This window comes from Gossypium hirsutum, chromosome D08 (genome assembly GCF_007990345.1).
Source record: "Gossypium hirsutum isolate 1008001.06 chromosome D08, Gossypium_hirsutum_v2.1, whole genome shotgun sequence".
NCBI lineage: Eukaryota > Viridiplantae > Streptophyta > Magnoliopsida > Malvales > Malvaceae > Gossypium > Gossypium hirsutum.
In genome coordinates this window covers 36,029,008-36,055,405 of record NC_053444.1, presented here as the reverse complement: position 1 = coordinate 36,055,405, position 26,398 = coordinate 36,029,008, and the positions used below count along the sequence as shown (strand labels likewise).

Here is a 26,398-nt window from a genome sequence, read left to right as displayed (position 1 = left end):
CAATCAAATCGGTACCAATTTTGGGCGTTACGAGGGTGCTAACCCTTCCTCGTGCGTAACTGACTCCCGAACCTATTTTCTCAAATCTCGTAGACAAAATTTGTTTTAAGGTGAGCCGATCACACCCTAATAAAATATCAGTGACGACTCCCATTTATTTTAAAAAGTCGATTCCTTTTTTTCAAATTTAAAAATGGTTTCGACAGCCGGCTTTTAGGATCGACAGGAATAGCTGACTAAGACGATTCTGCACGATTGGGGTTCTTCGGTTGGCTTGGGCAGAGGGACTGCATGGGGCTTGCTGGTTCGGCTGCAGTTGGGTTTGGTTGGTTGGCTCCGAGGGGATCTCTCGCTCTGGACACCGTGGGGTTGTCTGCGATTCGCTGCCGCTACCGTTGGTCACCTCCTTCTCCCCACTTTAGCTGATCGGCAAGCTTGGCGTTGCATCTTTCGGCTTTGGCTGCTGCGAACCACGGATTCTGTTGTTGACAGCTCCTTCCAGGGTTTGTTTTGTTTTTCTTTTGGCGGGAAGTTGCTTGAACTGGATTTGTCTTTGTTTGTTTTTGTTTTTTTGTTTTGGGCTTGGCCCAGGTGTATGTTCGTTTTGTTTTGGATTTCTGCTTGTCTTTTTTTGCTTTGTTTTCCCATAAATGACCCAGTTTACATAATTGGAAAAGAATTTTGAGTACAGGGTCCGGCCATATACCCCTGTCAAGCCCATAAAAATTTGGAAAGTTGAATTAAGGGTAAAAAAGGAATTTAGCACTGTCAAAAGCATCCCCCAATGTAAGAGCCGCGCCACTGCGGCGGCCGATTCCCCCAAAATTCAATTTAAATGTTCCCCGTTTCTCTTGAATCAATCAATTATCCAACCGTTTTTGTTTGCAGATAAAGTGGGAAAGAAAAAGAATGCAGATCCAGGTAAAGTGTAGTTGTGGGGCAGAGAAGTGCCCTGAATGGGCAATTATCGAATTGCAAGGCGTGGTTGAAGTGCAGCCTTCTTTCCAGCATTCTCTCCAAAACCTCCAAATCGGACTGCTTTGCCGCCCTTCTTCCCAGGTTTTTTTTTTGCTTTTTCTTTTAGATTATTACACTGATACGCCCCATTACACTTTCATGTTAACTAAATCTGCAGGAGAATTACACTTTCACGGTCGGCTATCATGAATTAACGGGGTCCAAAGTGGCCCTTAAGAAGCCCATGGTGGTTCTCAAGAAAATTAAGTACATGGACGTGGCTACTTCTTCTTCATCATGCGTAGAGCTCGATGTTGTTGGAGTTATTCGCCACAAGATTTTGTTCAAGACCAGGCCCACGGCCTTGATCTCTGGTTAGCTTTACCTAATCATTTCTGAAAATAAATAAATAACTTTTATTCTCCTCTTGAAGTTGCTAACATAGGCAAAACCTTATCAAGCTTGTATATTTCTGATATTTTATTGTTGTTTTGAACAGGACCACAACCCACAGTTAAGGAAAAGATTAATGCGGCAGGTGCCTGATGGTACTTGAATGTTTCTAACTTGCTAAATGCTTGTTTAATTAACTATGTCAGTGGTGCTTGTTGTTTTGAGATGCTTTCTTTTGTTTTTGCCCCCTTGATCTACTCATCGTCTAGGTAGTCATGTTTTGGCTGTGTAATATTAATTAATTGTTTTATATAAATTTTGATGACACTTGTTAAATCTCCATTAATGAAGTCTTAGCACAGTTGGTAAAAGTGGAGGTTTGGGTTTTAAGTATCTAGATTCAAAATTCATTGTATAGGGTATCTGAATCCCACCATGAGTTGTAAGTTTTAGTTCAGTTACTCAGTTTTAATTTAGATTCTTCCAGTTTTTAGTTTGTTTGTGCTGAACTGTAAAAATTTGATTCTAAACTTTGTGATTATTAAGACATATTTGTATTGGTATCCTTGTGACTTCAAAAATTGGCTAAATCTAGTGTGGTATAATTATGTGTCATGCGAGGCTTAGATTTAAACATGATTCTTGAAAAGTTGGTTCCATGGTATTGTTTCTTGATGTGCTCATTCTTTATGCTATGGCATTTAAAGAGATACTTATCTTCTTCCCTCAACAATTTGTTGTTTATCCACTAACAGCATGCAAACCCAGTTCAAGAAGAAGCTATTTGGATGAAGTGACACCATGTGTTTTATGATATAAATAGCATCATGCATCATGGGATACAACTTGTAAGACATTAGTATCATCTGAATTTCACATATTAACATAAAGCATAGCTGGGCAGAGTATGGAAAAAATTTCTGATTCAACTTTCTATTAGTATAAGATCTAAAGGGATATTTGAAGAAGCTACAAAGCAACTCTAACATCAAATCAAATTTACTGGAAATCATATGTATATATATACTTTACTTGTTTGTATACTGGTGTAAAAACAGATTTAATTATTTTATTTATTTCAATTAAATATAAATAAATGTGTTTACTGGGAATCGAATTTTATTTTTCCTTTTTACTATGTAATGATTAGAAATGTAAGATATATATGAATAGATTCATAGTTTGTACACGGTTTAATAACAAAATGTTACTTTTAACATTAACATAACACACTTTAAAACCCAAGTTACTTCAAAATCAACCCTGAATTGAAATAAAAATACAATATTTAAACATATAAATATATAGGATTACCAATGTTTGATGAAAATATATTTAAAATTTTTAGTCTGAAATAAAACATTAAAATATAAATGAAAAATTAGTTATTATATATAGATTATCAAATAAAAAATAATTATGTCTTATTACAACAATCAATTAGTAAGTTAATTTATAAAGCGGCTTTAGTTCTTAATTAGTCACACTATTACTCAAAATAAAAATATTATTTTATTCTTAATTGTGAAAATTATAATTGTTTAATATCAGGATATAACATTTTTAAATTATGAGTTTATACTTCTATTCATAAATTACAGAAAGATAAGTATGTAGTTTGTTCTCTAAACTTATTCAAAAGTATATTGTTGGTACTTGAATTTTTTTTTTTGTGACCTAGTTGATATCTAAATTTGTAACCTGTCACTTAAGTTGTACATTTGCACTAACATTGTTAGTTTATGTTGACGTGACACTGATGACCATCTAATGATAACACGTGATAGTCTTTCAGTATGACATGTGTTGGAGATAAACTAAAAAAATTAAAAATATATAAGTTAATAAAAAATGTAATATAAAAATTGAATCTAGACAAAATAGCTGTCCAGATGCATCTAAATTTGGACAATTATTTGACCAGATTTATTTTAGATGTATTTTTAGTAAGTTTATATATTTTTAAATTTTTTTAAAAATATATATGTTTTTGGGTTATTGTTATTTTTAAAATATATAAAATATAAAAATATCTACCATTAAATATATATATATAAATTTACAATATAATATATATAAATAAAAAATTTTAAATTTATATATATATAAATATATAAAAGAACTAAAAAGCACATCTACAATGAATTTGACTAAATGTTTGTCCGTATGCATTTGAATTTGGACAACTAGGTTATGGAAAAACATTTTTTTAATTTTTTAATTTATATATTTTAAATTTTAAAATATTAATAATAACCTAATATTTTATAAAAAAATTAAAAACACTAAAAGATACATCTAGAATGAATCTGGATAAATGTGTGTCCCGATTTAGATGTATCTTATATGAATGATGGGTGTCGAAACCACCAAATATAATTGTCTACGCTCTAATTGAATTAAATAGTAGTATAGAGTAGTAGGGTCGATCCCTTAGGGATTGAGATTTCTAATTTTCCTATTTATGTGACAAAATTCTCGAGTCTATGAAGCTATCGTGCCCACGACCTATACGTGCAGAGTTGAAAAATAAATAAAGGGGGAGTTTAGTTGATAAAGAAAAAAAACAAGTATAAAATAATAAGAAAATGAAGGTTGCAAAATAAAATTGAGTAATTTAAATTAAATTGGTAAATCGAATATGTGAATGCTTAGCCTTAGCCTTGGTACACTCCGAACTCGAACCGGTCCTTGAAAATGGATTTCCTTCTTATTAACGATAAGTTAGTTATAGCGACCAAGGACGCCCAACCGCCAACTCTTCCTTGTGTAGTTGGTTTCGGTACGACCTGCAAACCAACACTTACTGATTATCTAACCACGTAACACGCGTTCGTGATTTAAGATCTCGACAGCCTTACATGTAACACCCTAAACTCGGCTTAGATGTTATGACCAGATCTGGAGATGTTACCTTAGTTCATTCTTAATTCCAGAAACACTTTTGATAAACCAGATTCTTATTTATTTAAGTAAACCATTCTCCAATATAAAATTGTTAAATATTTATGGTCATATTCTTATAAAATCTTTTAGTTTTGCAATGGAATTCCTTTTCTAATAGGAGTGTTGGAAAACACGATTTGATTTTAGAAATTCGATATTTTGCAGTCAAAGTAGATTTAGTTTTGGAAACGTTCAAATAGTTAAAATGAAAGTAATACCCAAAATTAAAAATAGTCTCCGGAAACGTCCAAAACAATACAAGAAAACCAAAACAATATAAACAAATTTAAAATAATATAAATAACGAAAAGATGTTTAACCGAGCTCATGTCGCACCGACCTGCATAAGTCTTAGGATTACCTAAGGATCAAACAAACAGAGAATGAGCTTTCAAGCTTAGTGTGTAACATATAAATAAATCAACAGATATCATTTCATACATGTTTCAGATTTCAATCAGGCAAATCTCTTAAAGAAAAACAGTATCAAAACATATCAGAAGCAGATTTACAATCCTACCCCCATCCGATACACACCATCTTCGATTATCCCAACACACTATATAGGGTATTAAATACCCATCCAGTCCCACACACTGCTTAGTGCATGACACTTTTCAAAATATTTGCAACTTAGCTGCCAGATCATTAGGCGATTTATCGCCAAATACATATATACGTGTGGCTAAGCCACCAAATATAACAGATAAATTAAACTTTCCACACTTCTTCCATATACACAAATCCTATCCAAATGCACATGTAGAATTATCAGATATAAAAAATGTACATGTCATACATGCTTTTATAACAGATACAAATCATGCTTATCATATTACAGATTATACATATCGTATTACAGTTTATACTTATCACATTTCAAATCATACTGAGCGACAACATATTAAACATATGTACTTTTAATCGTATTTTACACAACAGAATTCCAAATGTCATGTTTTATAATCTAATTTGCATCATACAGACCCTACGGAAGACTTACGTTCAAATCGTACGACGAGAACAAACCTAGGAAGAAATTCCAAAATTTGGGCACACACGCCCATGTGGTCCACACGGTCCAAATGGCCAGCCCGTGTCTCCCACACAGCCTGGCACATGGCCTCACACATGCCCGTGTAGTCCACATGGCTCAATTGGCCCAAACTGTGTGGCTTAAACATACGACCTACCACACAACCTAACACACGTCCGTGTGGTGTTGACAACCTAATTTTTGGCTTTCGCCGTAGTTGTTTTCTAGGGTTTTCATTACACACCTTGACTGTTTTTTTATGCAAAATCAGCCACGAGACTTCCAGAACCTAAACACATCAATTAGACACCAATTGAGATGATTTACCAAACCCAATTCGCAAAAATCAATATAACCCATATCAAAGTGTAACGAAGAATTTTGACCTAAAACCTCCAATTGATGCCTTAACTTCAAGAAAACAACAACCCAACAGTAATCTAACTCATCGAAGACACGTTTGGTTTAGAGACTCCACCTAAGAAACCAACATCATTACAACAGTACTTATAGCAACCTAAAATCATGAACTACACGCAAACACTACCAACTCTTATTAACTGAAAATAACAATACAACATTTAGATACTTACAATCAGTCCCCTTGAGCACGACAGTTAAAATAACAGCGACAAGGCAAAACGATGGCATCAAGAATGGCTTGAATGCAAAAGGAATGAATCAAAGTAGAAAAAAAAAGAAAAGAAAAGGAAGAAAATTGACTGAAGAAAAAAGTGAAATGCAAGAAGGGATTAAGGGAAAATAAAAAATAAATAAATCGTGGTATGTAAGAGAAGAGTGGAGAATTTTGTTTTTGGAAAAAAAAGAGGAAAATAAAATAATATCAAATAGATTTTTTTAAAAAACAAAATAACCATGTTATCCCACTAATCAAATTTTAAGATAACTATTCAAATTCTCTCAGAATTCTAATTCAATTCAAACTCTTCCCTAACAACGACACAGATGGTAATTTTTTTTTACGCTCACAGGGACTCAAACACAGAATCAAAGGGTAAGCTAACACCTTACCACTAAACCAGCAGGCTCATTCTGTCATAAGTCGGGCAAAAATAGTATTTAAGTCACAAGGACCAAGATAGGAATAGGGACAAAAATAAAAAAAAGAATGAGATTTGAATTCATGACCTCAAACACACATTCAAAGCACTTAACCACTAAAGCAGATCACTTAACTTTGACAGAATTTAACAAACCAAAAATTTAAATTTTTGGGGCATTACAACTCTCCCCCTAAAAGAAATTTCGGCCTTGAAATTTTACCCGATTCAAACAGATGCAAATATTGTTGTCGAATTAGTAATTAGGTTCCCAAGTGGCTTTCTCAGTGCCACGATTCCGCCATAGAACTTTAACCAAAGGGATTGCTTCCTCCTCAAGACTTTAACATCTCAATCCATAATATGAACTAACTTCTTCTCAAAGGTCAAATCCGGTCTTACCTTAATCTCCTCAACAGACACAATATGAGATGGGTAGATTGATACTGCTTCAACATAGAGATGTGGAACACATCGTGAATACGATCTAACTCTGGAGGTAATTCTAACTGATAGGCAATCGGTCCAACTAATTTCAGAATCCGATAAGCCCTAATGAACCTAGGGCTCAACTTACCCTTACGTCCGAGCCGAAGAACTTTCTTTCACGGAGATACCTTAAGAAAGACTTGGCCACCCACAGAATACTCAATATCTCTCCTCTTCATATCCGAATATGACTTCTGTCTATGAGAAGCTGCCTTAAGCTGATCTCAAATAAGTCTAACCTTGTCCTCAGTCTTAGAAACCAACTCAGGACCCAAAACTCGTCTCTCAACCAACTTAGTCCAACACAAAGGGGTACGATACTCACGACTATACAAAGCCTTGTCAGGTGCCATCTGAATACTAGATTGAAAGTTTTTATTATATGCGAACTCAGCTAGTGGAAAAAACTCCTCCCAACTACCATGGAAGTCAATTTCATAAATTTGCATCATATTTTCTAGAATCTGTATCACTCTTTCACATTGACCATTAGTCTGAGGATGGAATGCAGTACTAAAATCAAGTTTCTTCCAAAACTAAGAGTTGAAACGCGGGACCCTATCATAAATAATAGAAATCGGAACATCATGAAGTTTAACAATATCAGAAATGTACAGTTTAGCCAGTTTCTACAAAAAGTAGTGAGTCCTGACTGAAAGAAAGTGAGCAATCTTGGTCAAATGATCCACGATGACCCAAACAAAATCCTTCTTAGTGGGTGTTAAGAGCAACCCATTAATGAAGTTCATAATCACTCATTCCCATTTCCAATGGGGAATCTTAACGGATTGAAGTAAGCCCGAAGGCAGTTAGTACTCAGCCTTAACTTGCTGGCACGTCAGACAACGATAAATGAAGTCTGTTACCTCTCGTTTCAAACCAAGCCACCAGTATAACTCTCGAAGATCTCAATACATCTTATTTTCACTGGGATACATAGCGTATGGGCTGCTATACGTTTTTCGCAGAATAGATTGCCTCAACTCAAAATCGTTAGGCACACAAAGCCTATCACAGTTCTGCCCAAAATTTGAAGTCCTACCTTTTTCAACCTAAAAAAAATCGTGAAATCAAAGAATAATCCTCTAACTATTTAACCCGAATCTGATCAATCCAAGTTGACTTAATTTGCAACTCGACTAACAAACTACCATCATCAAACAGACTTATGCGATCAAACATCGCCCTCAAATCGGTCATCGCTCTACAACTAAAAGCATCGACCACAACATTGACCTTACCCAGGTGATACTCAATATTGCAGTCGTAGTCCTTAAGCAACTCAATCCACCTATGTTAAGGTACAACTCTTTTTTAGTCAAAAGATACTTGAGGCTCTTATGATTGTTGTAAATGATACACCTCCCACCATACAAATAATGCCTTTAGATTTTTAAAGCAAAAAAAACCACATCCAACTCAAGATCGTGCGTGGGATAGTTGTCTTCATGTAACTTAAGCTACCGAGATGCGTAAGCCACTACCTTACCATCTTGCATCAGAACATAACCCAACCCAATGTGAGAAGCATCACTGTAAACTACGAATTCCTTACCAGATTCAGGCTATATAAAAATAAGTGTCTGAGTCAAAACAGATTTCAGCTTCTCAAAACTCGATTGTTACTCATCAACCCATAAAAATGGTGTATTTTTATGCAACAATTTAGTTAAAGGAGTTGCGATAAGCAAAAACCTCTCAACAAATCTTCAATAATAACTTGCTAAACTTAAAAAACTACAGATCTCAGACATATTCCTAGATTGTTTCCACTCAAGCACAACCTCAATCTTTTTAGTGTCAACTTGGATTCCCTCAGCAGACACCAAATAACCAAGAAAAGTAACCTCCCTTAACTAGAACTCACATCTGCTAAACTTAACGTAGAGTTTTTTCTCTTGGAGTAAATTCAGAACTACTCTAAGATGCTCATCATGATCATCTTTTGTCTTAGAATATACCAGAAAACTATGATGAACTAATCCAGATACGGTTGGAACACCCGATTCTTAAGGTCTATAAATACAGCCGGAGCATTCGTCAAATTGAATGACATGACTAAGAACTCATAGTGCCCATAACGAGTCCTATAGGTGGTCTTACGCACATCAACCTCTTTAACCTTTAGCTAATGGTACCTAGGACGAAGGTCTATCTTAGAAAATATAAAGGCCTCACGAAACTAATTGAATAAGTCATCAATCACTGGAAGTGGGTACTTATTCTTTACCGTTAATTTATTCAGCTGACGGTAATCCACACACATCTTTATAGTAATCTTCTTTATAAAAAAATTGGTATTCCCCAAGGGGACACTTTAGGCATAATGAACCCTTGATCGAAAAGTTCTTGAAGCTGAGCTTTCAATTCTATAAGCTCTTTCAATGTCATGTAGTATGGAGCAATAGACATTGGAGTTGTACTCGATAGAATCTCAATACCAAAATCAACCCACCTATCCGGAGGCAGCCCTAACAATTTCTCGGGACAGACATTCAAAATTTCTCTAACTATTTGAATATCCCTAACAAACGAATCCACTGAACTCGAATCTTGCATAAAGGTCAGAAATGCCTCACACTCTTTTCGAACTAACTTTCTGGCTACCAGAGCGAAGATTACATTGGAGAGGTAATCTGAATGCTCATCGACCATTATAATCTCTAAATCATCCTTAGATCTCAGAGTCACTCTTTTAGTGGCACAGTCTAAGCTGACTCGATACTCCACGAGTCAGTCCATTCCCAGTATCAAATCAAATTCTCTAAACGGTAACTCCATCAAATTAGTCGAAAACACAACATCTTGTATCTCCGGTAGAACTCTTCTATAAACCTTATTAACCCGTACTGAATGACCCAGTGGATTAATCACAGAAACCTCACCAGAAGTACTTTCAACTGGATACCCAGATTCAGGGAAACATAACTAGCAATATAAGAGTGTGTTGAGCCTATATCTATCAGTGCAAAATACGTAACAGAATCAATAAAGAACGTACCGACGATAATGTTCACGTTGTCTTTGTCTTCACAGCGTCTTGCCATATATACCAAAGCATGCTATCTAGACTCTATCTAATTTGTACCTCTGTCCGGTACTCTCTAACCCCAAGCCAAACCATTACCCTCTCTGACTTTCCCACGACCTCTAGATGGCTGTTGTATTCTCCTCTGGGTTGAACCAAACTCGGAGTTAGAGCTTGTACCTGATCACAGTGGGGTGACTAATATCTAACGCGATGCTCCATTGACCCGCATCACAAACAAGCTCCTAGTCTTTTCCAACATTTGCCCAGATGACACCTACCACAATAATCCCCACATAAACGAGTCTCAGTAATAGTAATCGATGCCTTAACCCGCGGAGGCCCATCAAATCTAGCCCATTTCTTTAGCCGTTGAATAGAGCTAAAGGGTAAAGGGTCTCAAATCCCTATTAAACTTAGTCCGACCTCTCTTTCTGTCCCTCTTTTTGTGCTTAGTGCGCTTAACCTTCTTAGCAATTTTCACATTGTCCACCAAGACTGTAAAAACTCGCTTCCTCTTGGGAGTTATCAGAACCTTACTATCGTGCCTCAGCCCCTCCTCAGAATCAGTCGTGACTAGCCCACGAGCATATCTGCTTAACCTAAAAACTTTGGCCTTATATTCGACCACAGTTCTACCTCCTTGAGTTAGGCTCATAAACTCGTGTCTACGAGCCTTAACATAACTCGCTCCCACATATTTGTTATGGAAGGCGTTCCAAAAATAATCCCAAGTAATCTGCTCAAGCTGAATACCCTTCTTAATGGTCAACTACCACCATTAGGCTTCATCGCGAAGCAATGACACTGCACCCTTTAATTTCTACTTCGGAGTGAAGTCTATATCGTTCATAATTCTTTCTGTGGCCACCATCCAATATTCAGCCACATTCGGGGTGACCCCAGCAACGCCCCTAAATACCTTAGCTCTATTGAATCAGAGTCGTTTAGTTGCTGACCCTCGACTCCCAGATCAAGAATGGGTACCAACAACCTCTGAAACACTCTCAACATGGCTTCAGACAATGCATTGTCCCCATCCATCTGAGTTTGAGACCTTGTCTCAAAAGTCAGTGTTCCCCAAAGTCTCACTTGTATCCAAATTAAACATACTTTCCATCAAGGATAACTCAGCTCGAGCTCATTTTTGGCACTCGTCGAGCCTATGAGTACCTTGTCCACGTGTTCCACATGTACTAATTATATATTATCTACATTACCATAATTTTATGTATTAGTTTTGATGTTTATTATCAAATATTTTATGTCTAGAACTTTATTAGAAGAGTTTACAAAGTTGTTACAGTCTCTAACTATCGCAAAGTAATTCTAATATTACAGTGTTTTTTCTAAACTAAGAGTTTAGCTAAGACAAAAGTACTTATAGGATCGACACTAGAGGTTCGGTATTCTATAAACTCATTTTTTAGTTTTAAACAGAAAGACTTTTTGTTCGAAAAAACATTTTTTGCAAATAATTTGAACACAAAATCACAACACGAGTTTTGACCCTAGGCTCTGATACCACAAAATGTAACACTTCAAACCTGGCCAGACGTTATGACCAGATTTGGAGATGTTACCTTAGTTCATTCTTAATTCTAGAAACACTTTCGATAAACCAGATTCTCATTTATTTAAGTAAACCCTTCTCCATTATAAAATCGTTAAATATTTATGGTCAAATTTTTATAAAATCTCTTAGTTTTGTAGTGGAATTCCTTATCAAATAAGAGTTTTGGAAAACACAATTTGATTTTGGAAATTCGATATTTTGCAGTTAAAGTAGATGTAGTTTTGGAAACATTCAAACAGTTAAAATGAAAGTAATACCCAAAATTAAAAAAAATCCCCAAAAAGGCCCAAAACAATCCAACAAAATCAAAACAATATAAACCAATTAAAATAACGTAAATAACAAAAAGATGTTTAACCGAGCTCCCATTGTCTCGACCCGCCTAAGTCTGAAGATTACCTGAGGATCAAACAAACAGAGAATAAGCTTCTAAGCTCAGTGTATAACATATAAATAAATCAGCAGATATCATTTCAGACATGCTTCCAGATTTCAATTAGAAAAATCTCATAAACAGAAACAATATTAGAATATATAAGAAGAAAATGTAGGATATAAACTCAAAATATAAGTTTAATAATAATAAATTGAATGATTTGTGTACAATGTAAAAGCCTATATATAGGCTAGCTAAATAAATCTAAATAAAACTCTTAAGTATACTAGAACTCTAATTAATCTAAACAAGAAGTAGTTTTAAACTAAATTTTCTTATTGACATAAAACTCCTAAATAACTTAAACTACTTAATAATTATTAAAAATTCAAAATAATAAAATGGTAAGCTGATAAATACAATATTGGGCTCATATATAATAAAAATTAAGCCCAAAACCCGAATTTTTTGCTTTTGGTTTTCATTTGTTTGTTTTTGCTTTAGGTTTTCATTTTTTTTATTTTTATTGTTCATTTACGCATTCTAACACTTTATTGTTTCTTGTGTTAGTAGGTTAAATCACGTTGCACATTCGTTTCTCAATGCAACAGAATTTTTTAATGTCTAGCCGATTTTGGACTTATAGTGCTATTATGTTTTCTTTGTTAGTTTGATTCTAATATATTATAATTGATTGATATAGGCACTTTTTAAAAGAATAACAAGATTAATTCTTACCTTATTGGGAATTTGATTTTTATTTCTGAGTGCATAACAGTGAGGTTTGGTTAATTTTTCTTTTCTTGAGTGTTATGTTTTTTTCAGGCTTTTCTAATGATTCACAATACTATGGTTGGGAAGTTGAGAAGGGATCAAGAGGTTCAAAATGCTCGAGATCAGTAACGTGACACTATTCTAGACACGATCAGTAAAAAATTAGAACATCTAAGTATAAAAATTGAGTGTTGGAATTGTAATTGGGGAGATAAGATTGATCAACCTCATCTTCGTGCAAATAAGGCTCGACGTGTCTCTCGTGCAAATGATGAAACTTTGGTTAATAATGACCATAAGCAACATTTTTTAGCTAAACCAAAGTTCAATATTCCACTATTCCGAGAGAAGTAAGATCCTGAAGCATATTGTGAGTGGGAATAAAAAATTAAACTTATGTTTCGTTACTATAAATGTCAGGAAGAGGAAAAAGTCCCACGGCGACCCTTGGATTTTCAAATTATGCGTTGATTTGGTGGATTCAACTTGGAATTGATCGTCAAAGAAACTACGAAAGGGTAATTGAAGCATGGGACGAGTTGAAGAAAATTATGCGAAAGTGTTACGTTCCTTCTCATTACTACAAAGAGTCAAAACGAGACTTCAACGCCTTGTTCAAGGTAATCGATTTGTTGATGAGCACTTTAAGGAGATGGAGATGCTTATGTAAAGAGCAAATGTACAAGAAGATGACGAGACTACCATGGTGCGGTTCGTAGATGACTTGAATGTTTCAATAGCCAATGCTCTTAATCTTCAAACCTACATTGATCTTGAGGATGTAGTACACAAGGCCATTGAGATTGAGTAGTAGTTTCAACAATATCAGTCTCGTCCATTTAGTGCTTCACAATATCATAGAGGTACGAGTTCTAATTCTACTTTTAAGAATTCGAAACCCCCTTATGCTACTAATAAGTGGCTGGCAAATTGTGATGAGACTAAACCTTTTGAGTGGAAAAGTGAGGCTCTTATAAAACATTTTTTTTTACATATTCTAAGCAACCCACTTCTACTAAATTTTCACCAAAACAACAAAAAGCTCATGATATGAATGTTTTCCGTGCAAAGGGTGTAAGCACTATAGTTGTGATTGTACCAGGACGAGATTTTTGTTGATTGAAAAAGATCATAAGGGTTTCCAATATCCAATTAAATATCCAACTAGAGAAGAAAGTAAGTATGACTTTGTACCTTTTGTTGATTCTTATCTAGTAGAAAAGATATTTCTGATGACAAACTTTGTGAACCAAAAAAAAGATGATAGTGAGAATTTCTTCCTTGAACCAATGGATTTAGATGAGATAGAAACGTCATGTTCTCCTATTGAGATAGAATATACTGAATTGAATATTCATAATACTTATGAGGGGGATATGGGAAGTGAGGAAAACTCATGTGAAAAAATAGAGAGAAAAGAGACCTTAAGTGATAAAAGTCTACTTAATTGTCCAAATTTAGTGAGTAAAAATCTATATGAGGTAAATTTGGAGAGTTTCCAAGTGGAAAAAGAAAATGAAAAGTAAGAAAATACCCATAAAAAAAGTGAGGAATGATTATGTTTTAACTAACTTTAACTCAAATTTGTTTAGTGGTGTTTGTTTGTTACAGGATTTCAATGATCCTTTGACGGGCTCTCAATTATATTACTCTACTATCGATAGATGATTTTACTTGCGAGAAAGAGGTAAGTTGAACAACGATAATTCTCCACTGGTGCTAGAAGATAAGAAAAGTAATGATACATCGAAAATTGAAATATGTAGGCATACCTTGAATGTTTTTAATAAGTATGCTACTGATTTTATTTTTCCTGACAACATGCTTTCTCATTGGTTAAGTTTCAATAAAAAATGGTCTGAAAGTTCAATTGATTTTATGGGTTTATCTAGGTATTTAAAGTTTACTTTTGGTGCATTCGACAGGTTTATAAAAGAATCTCATGCATTTGATCTTGCAACAAAATCTTCTACCTTAAACTCTAAATATGAATTTTTACGTAATAATATTAAATTACTTGATTTTTATAATTATGTGAAATTCTTAACTCATCATTGGAAATTCTTTTGGATGACCATGAATATTCAAAGAAATTTACAAGTTACTTTTTACTTGAACACTCATGTGCCTAATATTTATTTTTCTAGTGTTGAAGGTTTGTTTTTGAAGGAGAGATACTTGGTCCATGCTGATTTGGGATATCAAAATCGTATCTTTGATCCTGGAGATAGTTTTGGTGCACAAAAAAGCTTAGGTAAGTATTTTATTCATTTTATTGTTATTTATTCTAATCCCTTTTCTTTCTGTGCAGCTAAAGACTCGAGGACGAATCTTCTTGAGGAAGAGGGGAATGATGCGAGTCTCAAGGCACAATTTTAGACCTATGAATGTGATGGACTCACACTACCTCAAGGCCCAACAACAATGTTAAAGGCTAAGCAAATCAAATCAGGATTCGATCAAAGACAAGATTCGAGAATGAATCTTTTCAAGGAAAGGGGGAATGATACATGCACGGATGAGGTGAAATTTATTAAATTCCACTCACCAAACCTGCCAATTTTCAAGCTTGAGAAATCAACAGATTTACGATAACTTTTTTGGATGGGATCCTGATATTTCTAGGTTGATATGTCTCATGGCGTTTGAAGATCTCTCTCTTATCTTCGAAACTTATTTTGAATCACTTAATTTTGAGTTCAGGAGCTCAAGTTATGACCATTTTAGTGAAGACTGCGCATGCAGAATTTCTGAACGGGATTATGACGAGAATTACAAATTTCAGGGTTTTAATTTGAGTTTAAATCATATTGGGTTCGGGTTTTGGGCTTAATTTTTATTATATATGAGTCTAATATTGTATTTGTCAGCTCTTATCATTTTATTATTTTATTATTCCAAATTTTTAATAATTATTAAGTAGTTTAAGTTATTTAGGAGTTTTATGTCAACAAGAAAATTTAGTTTAAAACTACTTCTTGTTTAGATTAATTAGAGTTCTAGTATACTTAAGAGTTTTATTTAGATTTATTTAGCTAACCTATATATAGGCCTTTGCATTGTATACAAATCATTCAATTCGTAATTATTCAACTTATCTTTTGAGTTTATAAATTCTCTTTGAGTTTTTTTTTTAAGAATTTCTCTTGAGTTTCTTTTAGAAGAGTTTTAACAATCTTTCCAGATTGTGGGGATCACTTTCAAACTTTTTCTTACCAAGATTTCTTTCTTAGAGAGGAAATTAGAGCCACTTGAAGGGGGTTATGGATTCTTTATGTTTTCAAGGCTTCTTAGGACTTCTACATACCACGTTTTATCTTTTCATCTATCTTCTTTAGTTTCTTCCTTATTGTTATAATCGTAGATTTGTTATTCTATTTTAATTATCTTAATTATATATTTTAATTGTTTTATCTAACTTAGATTTGATTGTGTTTTAGGTTGTGTCAAAAATCCAAGTTTATTTCCGAACGTCTAGAGCTCTAAGTCAAATCCGCGACTTTGACAAACTTTACGATCCGCTTATGCATTCATCCGTCTCATTCTTTATCACCTAACAACCAACTAAAATCATATTTTTTTCTATTTATAGAGTTTGACAAATTCACAATCAGATTTTTAATCAGCCACTAATTCTGCAACTTTTCAATTTGACCGATTTCATTGCTTCTTATTCCAATTTAGCCCAATTTGCTTGTTTATTTGAACTTCGGTAATGCAATTGCGTCCTGACAAAATTAAAACAATAAGTCACAAGCTTAGTAGTATTCTATTTAAAATTTGATCATAAATAAGTACATTAAACACACAAAATTAGCTTGCTATCACTGAACAACCATTTGTCCACATTTATTCTTGATGTAAAAAATAATTTTTTTGTTAATTTAGATATTTTTAAATTTTTTAATTTATATCTATCACCTGCCATATTGAGAGGTCGCCATGTGTAACCATCGAATCGACCATTAGTGCCACATAAACACAAACTAATGGTGCTAGTGTGGAGGTACCAACCTTAGTGATGGAATGCAAGTTCAGATACCAACTAATCAAAAAAAAAGTTCAAGGGAAAACTACATATTAACTCATTACACAATGAAAAATATAATGGTTATTTGTTTGAAATATTAATAAAGTATTTATTATACCTATAATAAATAACCTAATATTAATCATTCAATATGTCACTTGTCATCCAAGGAAGTCTGCCAACTAAGCCTACCTTCCGTATTTGCTTAAAAACCATGCTATAGATTGTGTGTGTCATATATCTATATCTATACTATTATTTAAACATCTGATTGTGTTGGTATTTGAATCAATCATACATCAACTCAATTGCAAAATTATTAAATTATTCCTACATGTTTTAAATAAATTATATTATTACACAGGTACTTTTACCTTTTTACATTTTCAATAAAATAAGTAAAATATTTGCATATTTTTATATTTGAATCCATTCCATACCATTTATAAAAGGCTTAATGCTTAGTTTGATAATCAAACTATGCATGTTTTTCCACTTTAGTACCCGAATATTTTTTTGTCTGTACTTAAACTATCATTTCGTTACCCAATTCAACCCTTTTTTTTGTAACAACAATAAAAAAATCAATCCCTACATGGTGCCAATTAGAATGTGCACATGGAAATTAAGTTTATTTAAAATAAAAACATTAAATTTAAAATTAAAAAACACATTTGACTTTGACTCATTGTTGATCGATGTTGATCGATGTTGACCATTGTTGATTGAAAGTGACAACTGTTGATCATCCACGTGGTGCTATTAGAACATGCCACGTTTTCTTTTGTTTTTACTTTTTAATATTATATTGATTTAAAATGTGAAAAAAATATAATATATAAATAATTCAAAAGAATTTATAAAATTTATAAAATTATAAAATAAATACATAAATTTTAAAAATTTAAAATAATATATTAAAATTGAAAATTTTACAAAAATTAAAAAATTTATTTAGATTTTAAAAAATTGTTGAAAGAAAACTTAAATGTTGAGAAATATATATTCTACAAAATAATTAAATTTTATTTTGAATTTATATATATATTTCTGAATTTTTAGAATTTAAAATTTTTGAAAAAAAATAAAATTTATGAAAAAATTTCTAGAATATATTTTTGAAAATTTAAGTTTTTTTTTACAATTTTTTAAAATTTAAATATATTTTATTTAATTTTTTAAAATTTTAAAATTTTATATATTATTTTGATTTTTTAAAATTTATATTTTATAATTTTATAAAATTTTAAACTTTTTAAATTTGAATTTATATATTATATATAATTTTTTATATTTTTAATCAATATAATATGTATAATATTAAAAAAAATAAAAAAAGGACATTTGCATGTTCTAATAACACCACGTGAATGGTCAATCGCAGTCAACGTAAGTCAACATGGGTCAACACTAGTCAATGGTTACTCAGTTATGAGTCAAAGCCAAAGGTTTTTTTAAAATTTAAATTTAATGTTTTTATTTTAAATTGCTTAATTGCCACGTGATATGTAAACTCCCCAATCTAACCTAGACGTTATGGTCGAATCATGAAAGTTACATTAGCCACCGAGATGGCTCAGTAAACATTGAGGTTTAGTAAAAAGAGTTAAGTAGTAGTGAAAGCCTCAAGTTTCTTAGAAAAAAAGCATCTCTTATTTTAAAGGCATTGAAACTCAATAAAGTACCAATATGATTTGGATAATCTATCAAACTTTGAAAATTTTGAACAAAACGCTATTGTAAGATTTCAGTATATATATTAATTTAACTTCGTATAAAACTGGTATATTTCGCTTTTAGAAAAAATAATTTTGTTTTAGTTTCAAAATCACATCTAAAATTTAATCCGTTTTAAGAAAACGTTAATTTAATTTAATTATATCATTCATTTAATTTTAATCAACAAAATCAATAGGAAAATTCATATTTATGCCATTTAAAAATAATTTAATATAATGTCTTGAAAACCTTAACCTCTTTTTGTGTTTAATTCTAAAAACATATAAATTCAATCCCAAATTTAACACCTATATGAAAAATAGAAAGTTCATGCCATGATTCATTTGTAAGCAATGCAAAAATCAACAAAGTTTATAAAATGGAGTTTAAAATACTTTTGTATAAAATCCGGTGATAATGCTCCGATTGCCGAGTCCGAGCCCTAATCTCACGAGTTATCTGGAAAGATGGGAAACTAAAGAATAAGCTATAAAGTTTAGTGTGGTCTTAAAACAAAAAACAGATAGCATTTAAACAGTAAAATAGCATACGAATTGCAGAAATCAGAGCATAGCATTTTAATAGTATCATGGCAAATTTTTAGTAAATTAACAATATGCATGAATAACAGTACAATATTCCTACCTATCTGTCTGTTACACTCCACAATAAGAGTTCCCTAGAACTCGTCAATCCCTACACACCAAATTAAAATTTTGCGGCTGAATCACTAGTATAACAATAGATTTAATCAGTGAACCAATCCGACATTTAATTTCTGTACTTCCACCTTCAGTATCCCAATCCCAATGCAATAATATGACATGCTTTTATTAATTAGAAAGCAGTAACTATGGCAATATTAACATGCAAATTTCATGTAATCGGTAACGGATTGTAATTTTAACAGTAGCAATAAATATGCATCAGTAGCAATTGCAGACTTAACACAAAGTTTACGTCTCATACATGATCGACATTGCAATTTAGAAAAATGGCATAATACAAAAGTTAGCTTTACCACACATAGTTTCATACCCACTGAATTGAATCGTCAGTTTTTCAGTACCACAACTAAGTCTATTTTCATATCAGATATGGTATTTCTTAGCAAAACTAAAACCATTAGAACCATTTAATCATTAATAAAATATAAAATCAGCAACCAAATTCTAGAAGAGTCTCATATTCATTCGACCAAATACCAACACATACATGACAATACTAGTCAAGACACACACCTTCACCATAAGGCCGATTGGCACACTTCAAGTTCTAATGTCCATGGAACTAACTAAAAATTTGACTAAGGCAAGTGCACCTATCAATTAATAGTATAGCTACGGTGAGTAAAAATATCGCTCCCATAAAAACTAAAAGTATGAGTAATTACCGTCTTTCTATTATTTAACCGAATAATTCGAGTGATTGATTAAAAACTAAAATTAACTAAATTAATTAATTAATGAACACGAAAAATGACAAAACACGAAAATAATTGAATAACAATCAAGAAGCAAAATAATGCCTAGGAAATAATTTACCTAGATTTCATCTATCACTATCAATCTAAATTACGCAACTGACTCTAGGTTGATTAATTGAATTTTTTTTCTAATTAAAACCCCTATTATTACATTAACTCATGTTATGGATTCCCCTATTAGATTTGAATCTAATCCAGTAGATTTATATCGTCTTATTTTTAGGATTGCATGCAATTTCACTCAATTATGCAAGATCTACTCTTAAGCAGAGTCTATTCTTTCTTTGATTTAAGCACATTAAACATTGATCAATAATCTAAAAATATCTCACCAAGAATTAAGCACACATAATTGAAAACAAGATCTAAGTATTTATTGCGTAAAATAAAAATCAAAAGACAAAATTCATCATTAGGTTCATCTCCCTAGGTATTTAGAATATTAGTTCATACTTGCAAATAAAAACATCCAAAACACAGTATAACCACAAGAAACAAAAAAAACTCATGATGGCTTCTAAGAAATCAAATGCGAGTCTTCAAATCTACTTCAGAATCGACTTCAATGGTATTTTTCGAGTTGTTTTCTTAAATATTCTATGACGACTCACTCCTATCTTTTTATTTTTGTCATATATACTTCTTAGAATGCTAAAAAAACCTAAAAATCACAATTTTTTGTGATTTAGGGTGCAATCCTGTGTAAACGACACTGCCTGCCACATGATTGTGTGGCAGCTTGTGTGGCTCACACGACTGTGTGGAAGGGGTCAGCCTGTATGGCTTCTGTAGGTCGCTCCGATTTTCTATATTTCACTTCTTTTGCTCCAGATGCTCTCTTAAGTGTCAAAACATAAATTTAAAGGATTAGGAGCATAAAAATCACCATTAACATCGAATAATCACCCAAAATCGCATTAAGAATGGAATTAAAACATGTTACTTTTAGCACTTATCAACTTCACTTCCTAGTGTACAAGTTATTATCATGAGATTTAATAGATTTTATAGATCAGTGCCTCATTCCATAACTTCATCTAACTTCTTTGCATTGTGAATAATTGATCTCTCTGGAAATAAATTCACGGGCATATTGTTCATGAAACTGTTTTGAAATTTTTTTAAGTCACAATTTTAAATTCCTAAATAATAAATTTTTGAAGCTTTTATTGAATATATAAGTTTTGAGCATAATTAAAAATTTTTACAATATTTACTTATTAAAATCAAAATTTTATAAGAGCAATGTTAAAATTAATATTTACTTATTAAAAATTCAATATTTGAATATATTCCTTTTCGAAGTTTTAAACATTATTAAAAAAGATTTACAATATTAAACAATGATTTTATCAAATGTTAAATAAGTTATATTTTCTATAATATTTATTTATATTTCTAGCGTTACATTTGACCCATACATCGTATGAATATGCAAGATATGATAAAATATATAATAACATCTTATATGGTAACATATATTTTTCATATATGGTAATATATTTGGAAACGGCTAATTTGCCAAAAAAAAGCTAATTTTTTTTATAAAATTACCGAAATGGGTCGGTTTTTTAATTATTTACCGGAATGGACCATTTTCCCCGAAATCGCATCCACGTCAGCGCGCTGACGTGGACGCGACCTCCTGTCACGTAGCGCGGTACGGGGGATGCGATTTTGACGCTGATTTTACTTTTACGTTTTATGGCTTTTAGGGTTTAGGGTGCAGGCTTTTTAGGAGTTAGGGGTCCCGGAAATTTTTTTTTCGAGTTGACGTATCTGGTTAAATAGTGGGAAATCGCTTCTACCAGGATGCTATTTAAGAAGAAATTGTGAAATAGTGGCCTCGTGGACGCGATTTCGCTCCAGTGGTCATGTAAGAAATAATTTTTTTTTGACGTTTTCTGAGCAAATAGTATAAAATCGCTGATACCAGGATGCTATATGAGAAGAAATTGTGAAATCGCGCCCTCGTGGACGCGATTTCGCTACAGTTGGTCATGTAGGAAATAATTTTTTTGACGTTTCTGAGCAAATAGTGTCAAATCGCGCCCTCGTGGACGCGATTTTTCTACAGTAGCAAGTTTGGGCTGAGGCTATAAATTAGGCAGAAAATGTTCTTAGAATGCATAACTCACAGCAGAAACATTTTAGAGAGGCTAAGAAAGTTAGAGTTTTAAAATGAGTGAACGTATTAGTGTTGTTATTTGCTACGATGGTGAGGTTTGCCACACCGAGAATGGTGTTGTTTTTTTGTCGGAGAATACGGTGCGACTGTCATTTAGCCAAAACATAGATTTGACAGAACTCCGTAAAAGAATTAGGCGTAAAATCTTCGGAACCACGCCAATGAAAGTTCTGTTAATGACGTATCGATTTTGTTCTTCTGTTGATCCGGTGACATATGACTCGTTCGACATAAAAGGTGCTCGTAGCTTGGAGGCAATGGTGCAGACTCATCTTGCTAGCGGAGCAACTTATATTGAGTTATATGTACAATTTACGTCACCAACTGATGTACTTTCGTTCGATGTTCGAGATGTATACACGACCCCTGGCCGACACTCGGTTAGCGTGTTACAAAATATGGAACAGTCCATGTTTGGTAGCGGTGTCGAATGCACATCCCCCCAAGACACTCTGTCGGTGGATGGGACATGTACGTCGGTGGCTCGACGTTTGACGCTGGAAATACTAGCTGGGGAACTGCATCAAGTTCTACTGGATGGCAATCTACATCCAATTGGGGACGTTATCAAATGCTTAGAAGAAGGGATGACGTACTACCTACGACATCAACCGGTGAGGGGACGCCGTACGCTGCAGATGATTTTGGGTTAGAAGGTGACTCCGATGTGGATCCACCTCGAGAGCCCGGGCCGGATGGTGCAGAGGTGAGATTATTTTCTGAATCGGAGCCTATTCCAATAGAAGGTGAAGATGGTGATATGAGTGCAGATGATGAAGAAAATTCACGATTTAGAGCATATTCACCTCCAGCCCACATGCATAATGTCAATCTGTCAGCAGATGATGCGTTAGAGTTTCCAGATCTACCACACCGGGTGCGCGATCGTACAAGTTCAGGGGTAGATCTTGGTGAACTTGAAGTTGGTAATCAGTTTACCAATAAGGATAGTTTTATTGGTGCTTTGAAACAGTATAGCATCAAAAACGGCGTTAATTACCACGTCGTTAAATCAAAATCTGATAAGTTTGAGGCGAAGTGTGCGGTGCAAGACGGCACATGTTCATGGAAAATCGTCGCCTCGTTAAGGAAGAGGACAGGGTTGTGGGAGATCAAAAAGTACAAAGGTCCACATACATGTGCTGCAGGTACAGTATTGAATGTGTTTTTAATTATATTTTTATTTTCCAATGTTGCATTACTTAATGTGCTCCCTCCCTATGTAGGTGTTTCAAAAGATCATCCGAAAATGGATTTAGCTATGTTGGCTAGCTTGATACTGCCCACGATAAAAGCAGATCCTCGAACTTCAGTGCCGGTGATAATTGCCAATATCCGTAGCCAAATGGGGTACACGCCCTTTTACCGTAAGGCTTGGATAGCTAAGCAAAAGGCATTGGAGAAGATGCATAGTGGGTGGGACGCCTCATATAATGAAATATGGCAATGGTGTCAGGTGCTAGAGAGATACGTCCCAAGTGCCATCACAGACCTTGAAACGGAACATGCGTACTACAACGGCCGATTGCTACGTGGATGCCAAGTGTTCAAACGCCTATTTTGGACCTTTAAGCAATGCTGAGACGCATTTCCGTACTGCAAGCTGTTGGTACAAATTGACGGTACCTTCATGTTCGGTAGGTACACTCATCGGCTATTGGTTGCAGTGGCACAGGACGGCGGTGGGAAAATTCTTCCAATTGCATATGCAATAACACCGGGGGAGTCGTCTGATGACTAGGATTTCTTTCTCTCTAGGTTAAGGAGGCATGTGTGCCCCCAACCTGATATCTGTGTTATTTCAGATCGGGGCGCCGATATACTAGCTACATTTGATCGAGAGGGAAGCTTGTGGTAGCGTACACACCATAGATATTGCCTGAGACACGTTGCTTTGAACTACTACAGGTAATATCCATCTAAGACGGAACGACGACAAGTGACTAACATGGGTATTTACTGTATAACTGTATTATTTCGTTTGTCAAATTGAATTAGTTTTATTGGTAGAAGGGGTATAAAATATTCGCTATGTTCTTATATTGGTAGGGTATGAAATGAATAAAAATCGTTTTCACGAGATGTTGGCAATCTTGCGATCCCAAAACAAAGAAGGGGCGGACTACCTTTACAACATACGTTTCGAACAGTGGGTACAAGCATACGACGGAGGCCTACGATATGACCATATGACGTCGAACCTGGCAGAATGAATAAATTCTGTTCTTAAAGGAACGCGCCATCTACCGATAACAGCGGTTGTGCGAGAGACATATTTCCGTTTGGCGGCGCTATTTCCAAAGCGAGCAGCAACTTATTTAGGCGAGATGCAGGGTGGGCATGTATGGTGCAGTAAGGTAGTTCAAGAAATTAACAAGGCGAAGGCGAGGGCAAATATCATGCACGCTGTGTGTCACAATCGAGATAATTTATGGTTTCACGTGACGGAGTTCGACATACTGCACCAAGGCGTTGTTGGCGGGCAATATCGTGTACACTTGCGAAACAGGACCTGTGACTATGGGAAGTTCGATGCACTTCGTTATCCATGCGCTCATGTTATTGCAGCCTGTCAGAAACTCCGTCTGGATCCGCTGAGTTATGTGGACGAAGTGTACAAATTAGAAAACATGTACAACGTATGGAGACACGTTTTCCCACCGGTCCCAGATGAACGTAAGTGGCCACCCGTATCTGTTGCTCCTTTTAAGCTGTTACCGGATAGAAAATTGCGTCGCAAGCCGAAGGGTCGACCTTTCTCCACTAGAATACGGAATAATATGGATATCCGAGAAACAGCCAGTCAACAGAAGTTGTGCGGATGGTGTAGGAACCCAGGCCATACAAGTCGATCATGCCCTAATCGCAATAGTTGAATGTAATTATAGAAGAAATTACCTTTTATTCAATTATTAATTGATAATTGTATTAATTGTTGGTAAAATTATCAAATTACTACAATTTCTTAAATGTTAGTACCAGTCAAAACATTTTACGAAATCCAACATTATGTAAAACTACAATTTCTTAAATGGTTAGTAAGATTATCAAATCCGCAGAGTTATGTTAGGGTTTTTAATTTAATTAAGTTAGGTTATGTTAGGGTTTTTAATTAAATTAGGTTAGGGTTTTTAATTAAATTAGGTTAGGGTTAGGGTTTTTAATTAAGTAGGGTTAGGGTTTTTAATTTAATTAAGTTAGGTTAGGTTTTTTAATTAAGTTATGTTAGGGTTTTTAATTAAATTAGGTTAGGGTTTTTAATTAAATTAGGTTAGGGTTAGGGTTTTTAATCAAATAATGTCAAAATAACTCAGAAAAAATTCTATGTGTATTACATCGTCATAAACTTCTATTTCATTACATCAAATGATAAATTTTAATACGGTAATCAATGTCTATGACCGGGGGATTCGGTTCCACATGGCGGGGGTCGACGGTTACGCGCTGGATTCCTCTTTCCTCTAGCTTCCGGCGACGGTTGTTCTTCCTCGGGTGGTGATTGTTGTTCTTCCGGTTCGGCATCTGCTTGTCGGACTTGGGACGATGATCCACCTTCAAAGAATAGTGTATGTGGAGGTGTTTGCATCATGAACGGCGACGGAGTTTGAAAGCCATGCGTTGCTGGCGATTGGTAAAAAGGAGAGCTCCCGACGGCCCCCATTGCGACCCCTCCTGCGCCGATGGCCTAGTTATCGGTGGTCCGCTCGGCATTACAGGAAATGGAGCTGATCCGGGCATTTGGCTTCAACCTGCCATAGGATTCGGAAAAGGATACATGTACGGGTTAGGGTACATATAAGGGCTAGGAAACATACCTGGCATCATAGGGAAAGGTGAATGCGTGGGTATCATCTGTTGAATTGCTGCGCCAGGTGACTGCGTCGGTGCTCTCGTTGGGGACGGTGATTGCATGGTCGCTGATGATGAACCGGGTGAATGTCTGGGCCTCGTTGAGGGGCTGCCCTCGTAGTCTTGTCCCCTTGGATTTTGAGGCCCGCGCCTTTCCCTTCCGACACGTATTTTCCGCTGCCTCTCCTTCGGCGTAAGTAAATACGGCTTCCCATGGGCCCTAAACCATGGCATGTATTCTGGAACGCACGCTAACTCAGGAACGATGATTGGTTCCCGAGTAGGTAGATATTCATTCCGATTTTCCCACATTTCTATGTACACTGACCAGTATAACGGCCAATCCGTACCTAATAGGCGAAGGTCGATTTTGTGGTGCTCGTCAAACTCCTCAGGGTCCGCAGGGATCGGTTGTCTACATCCAAACTGTCGTAGGACTCTGTCTGTCTGGTGGGGCTCCACGGTTGCATAGTTGATCAACACCACTTTC

At 34.5% G+C, this 26,398-nt stretch overlaps 1 protein-coding gene across 3 annotated transcripts; it reads left to right on the top strand.

The window, feature by feature from the left end:
* Positions 1 to 757: 757 nt before the first annotated feature.
* Positions 758 to 2,459, top strand: LOC107917671 (putative uncharacterized protein DDB_G0287975). 3 transcript variants are annotated; one of them, XM_016846973.2, is made up of 4 exons: positions 758 to 1,059; positions 1,136 to 1,331; positions 1,457 to 1,505; positions 2,106 to 2,459. In XM_016846973.2, the coding sequence occupies exons 1-3, from the start codon at positions 910 to 912 to the stop codon at positions 1,501 to 1,503; spliced, it is 393 nt and encodes a 130-aa protein (XP_016702462.1). In that variant the 5' UTR covers positions 758 to 909; the 3' UTR covers positions 1,504 to 1,505; positions 2,106 to 2,459. The 3 variants fall into 3 exon arrangements, with proteins under 3 accessions (XP_016702462.1, XP_016702459.1, XP_016702466.1); XM_016846970.2 differs by lacking the exon at positions 2,106 to 2,459 and having other exon boundaries at positions 1,457 to 1,913; XM_016846977.2 differs by lacking the exons at positions 1,457 to 1,505; positions 2,106 to 2,459 and having other exon boundaries at positions 1,136 to 1,336.
* The last annotated feature ends 23,939 nt before the right edge of the window (positions 2,460 to 26,398 follow it).

What these genes read in the sequence shown, in the direction of transcription:
- LOC107917671 (XM_016846973.2), top strand. Translation starts at nt 910, where the DNA reads ATGCAGATCCAGGTAAAGTGTAGTTGTGGGGCAGAGAAGTGCCCTGAA. An exon ending in TTTGCCGCCCTTCTTCCCAG is followed by an intron (nt 1,060 to 1,135) that starts GTTTTTTTTTTG and finishes CTAAATCTGCAG; the next exon opens with GAGAATTACACTTTCACGGT. An exon ending in GCCCACGGCCTTGATCTCTG is followed by an intron (nt 1,332 to 1,456) that starts GTTAGCTTTACC and finishes TGTTTTGAACAG; the next exon opens with GACCACAACCCACAGTTAAG.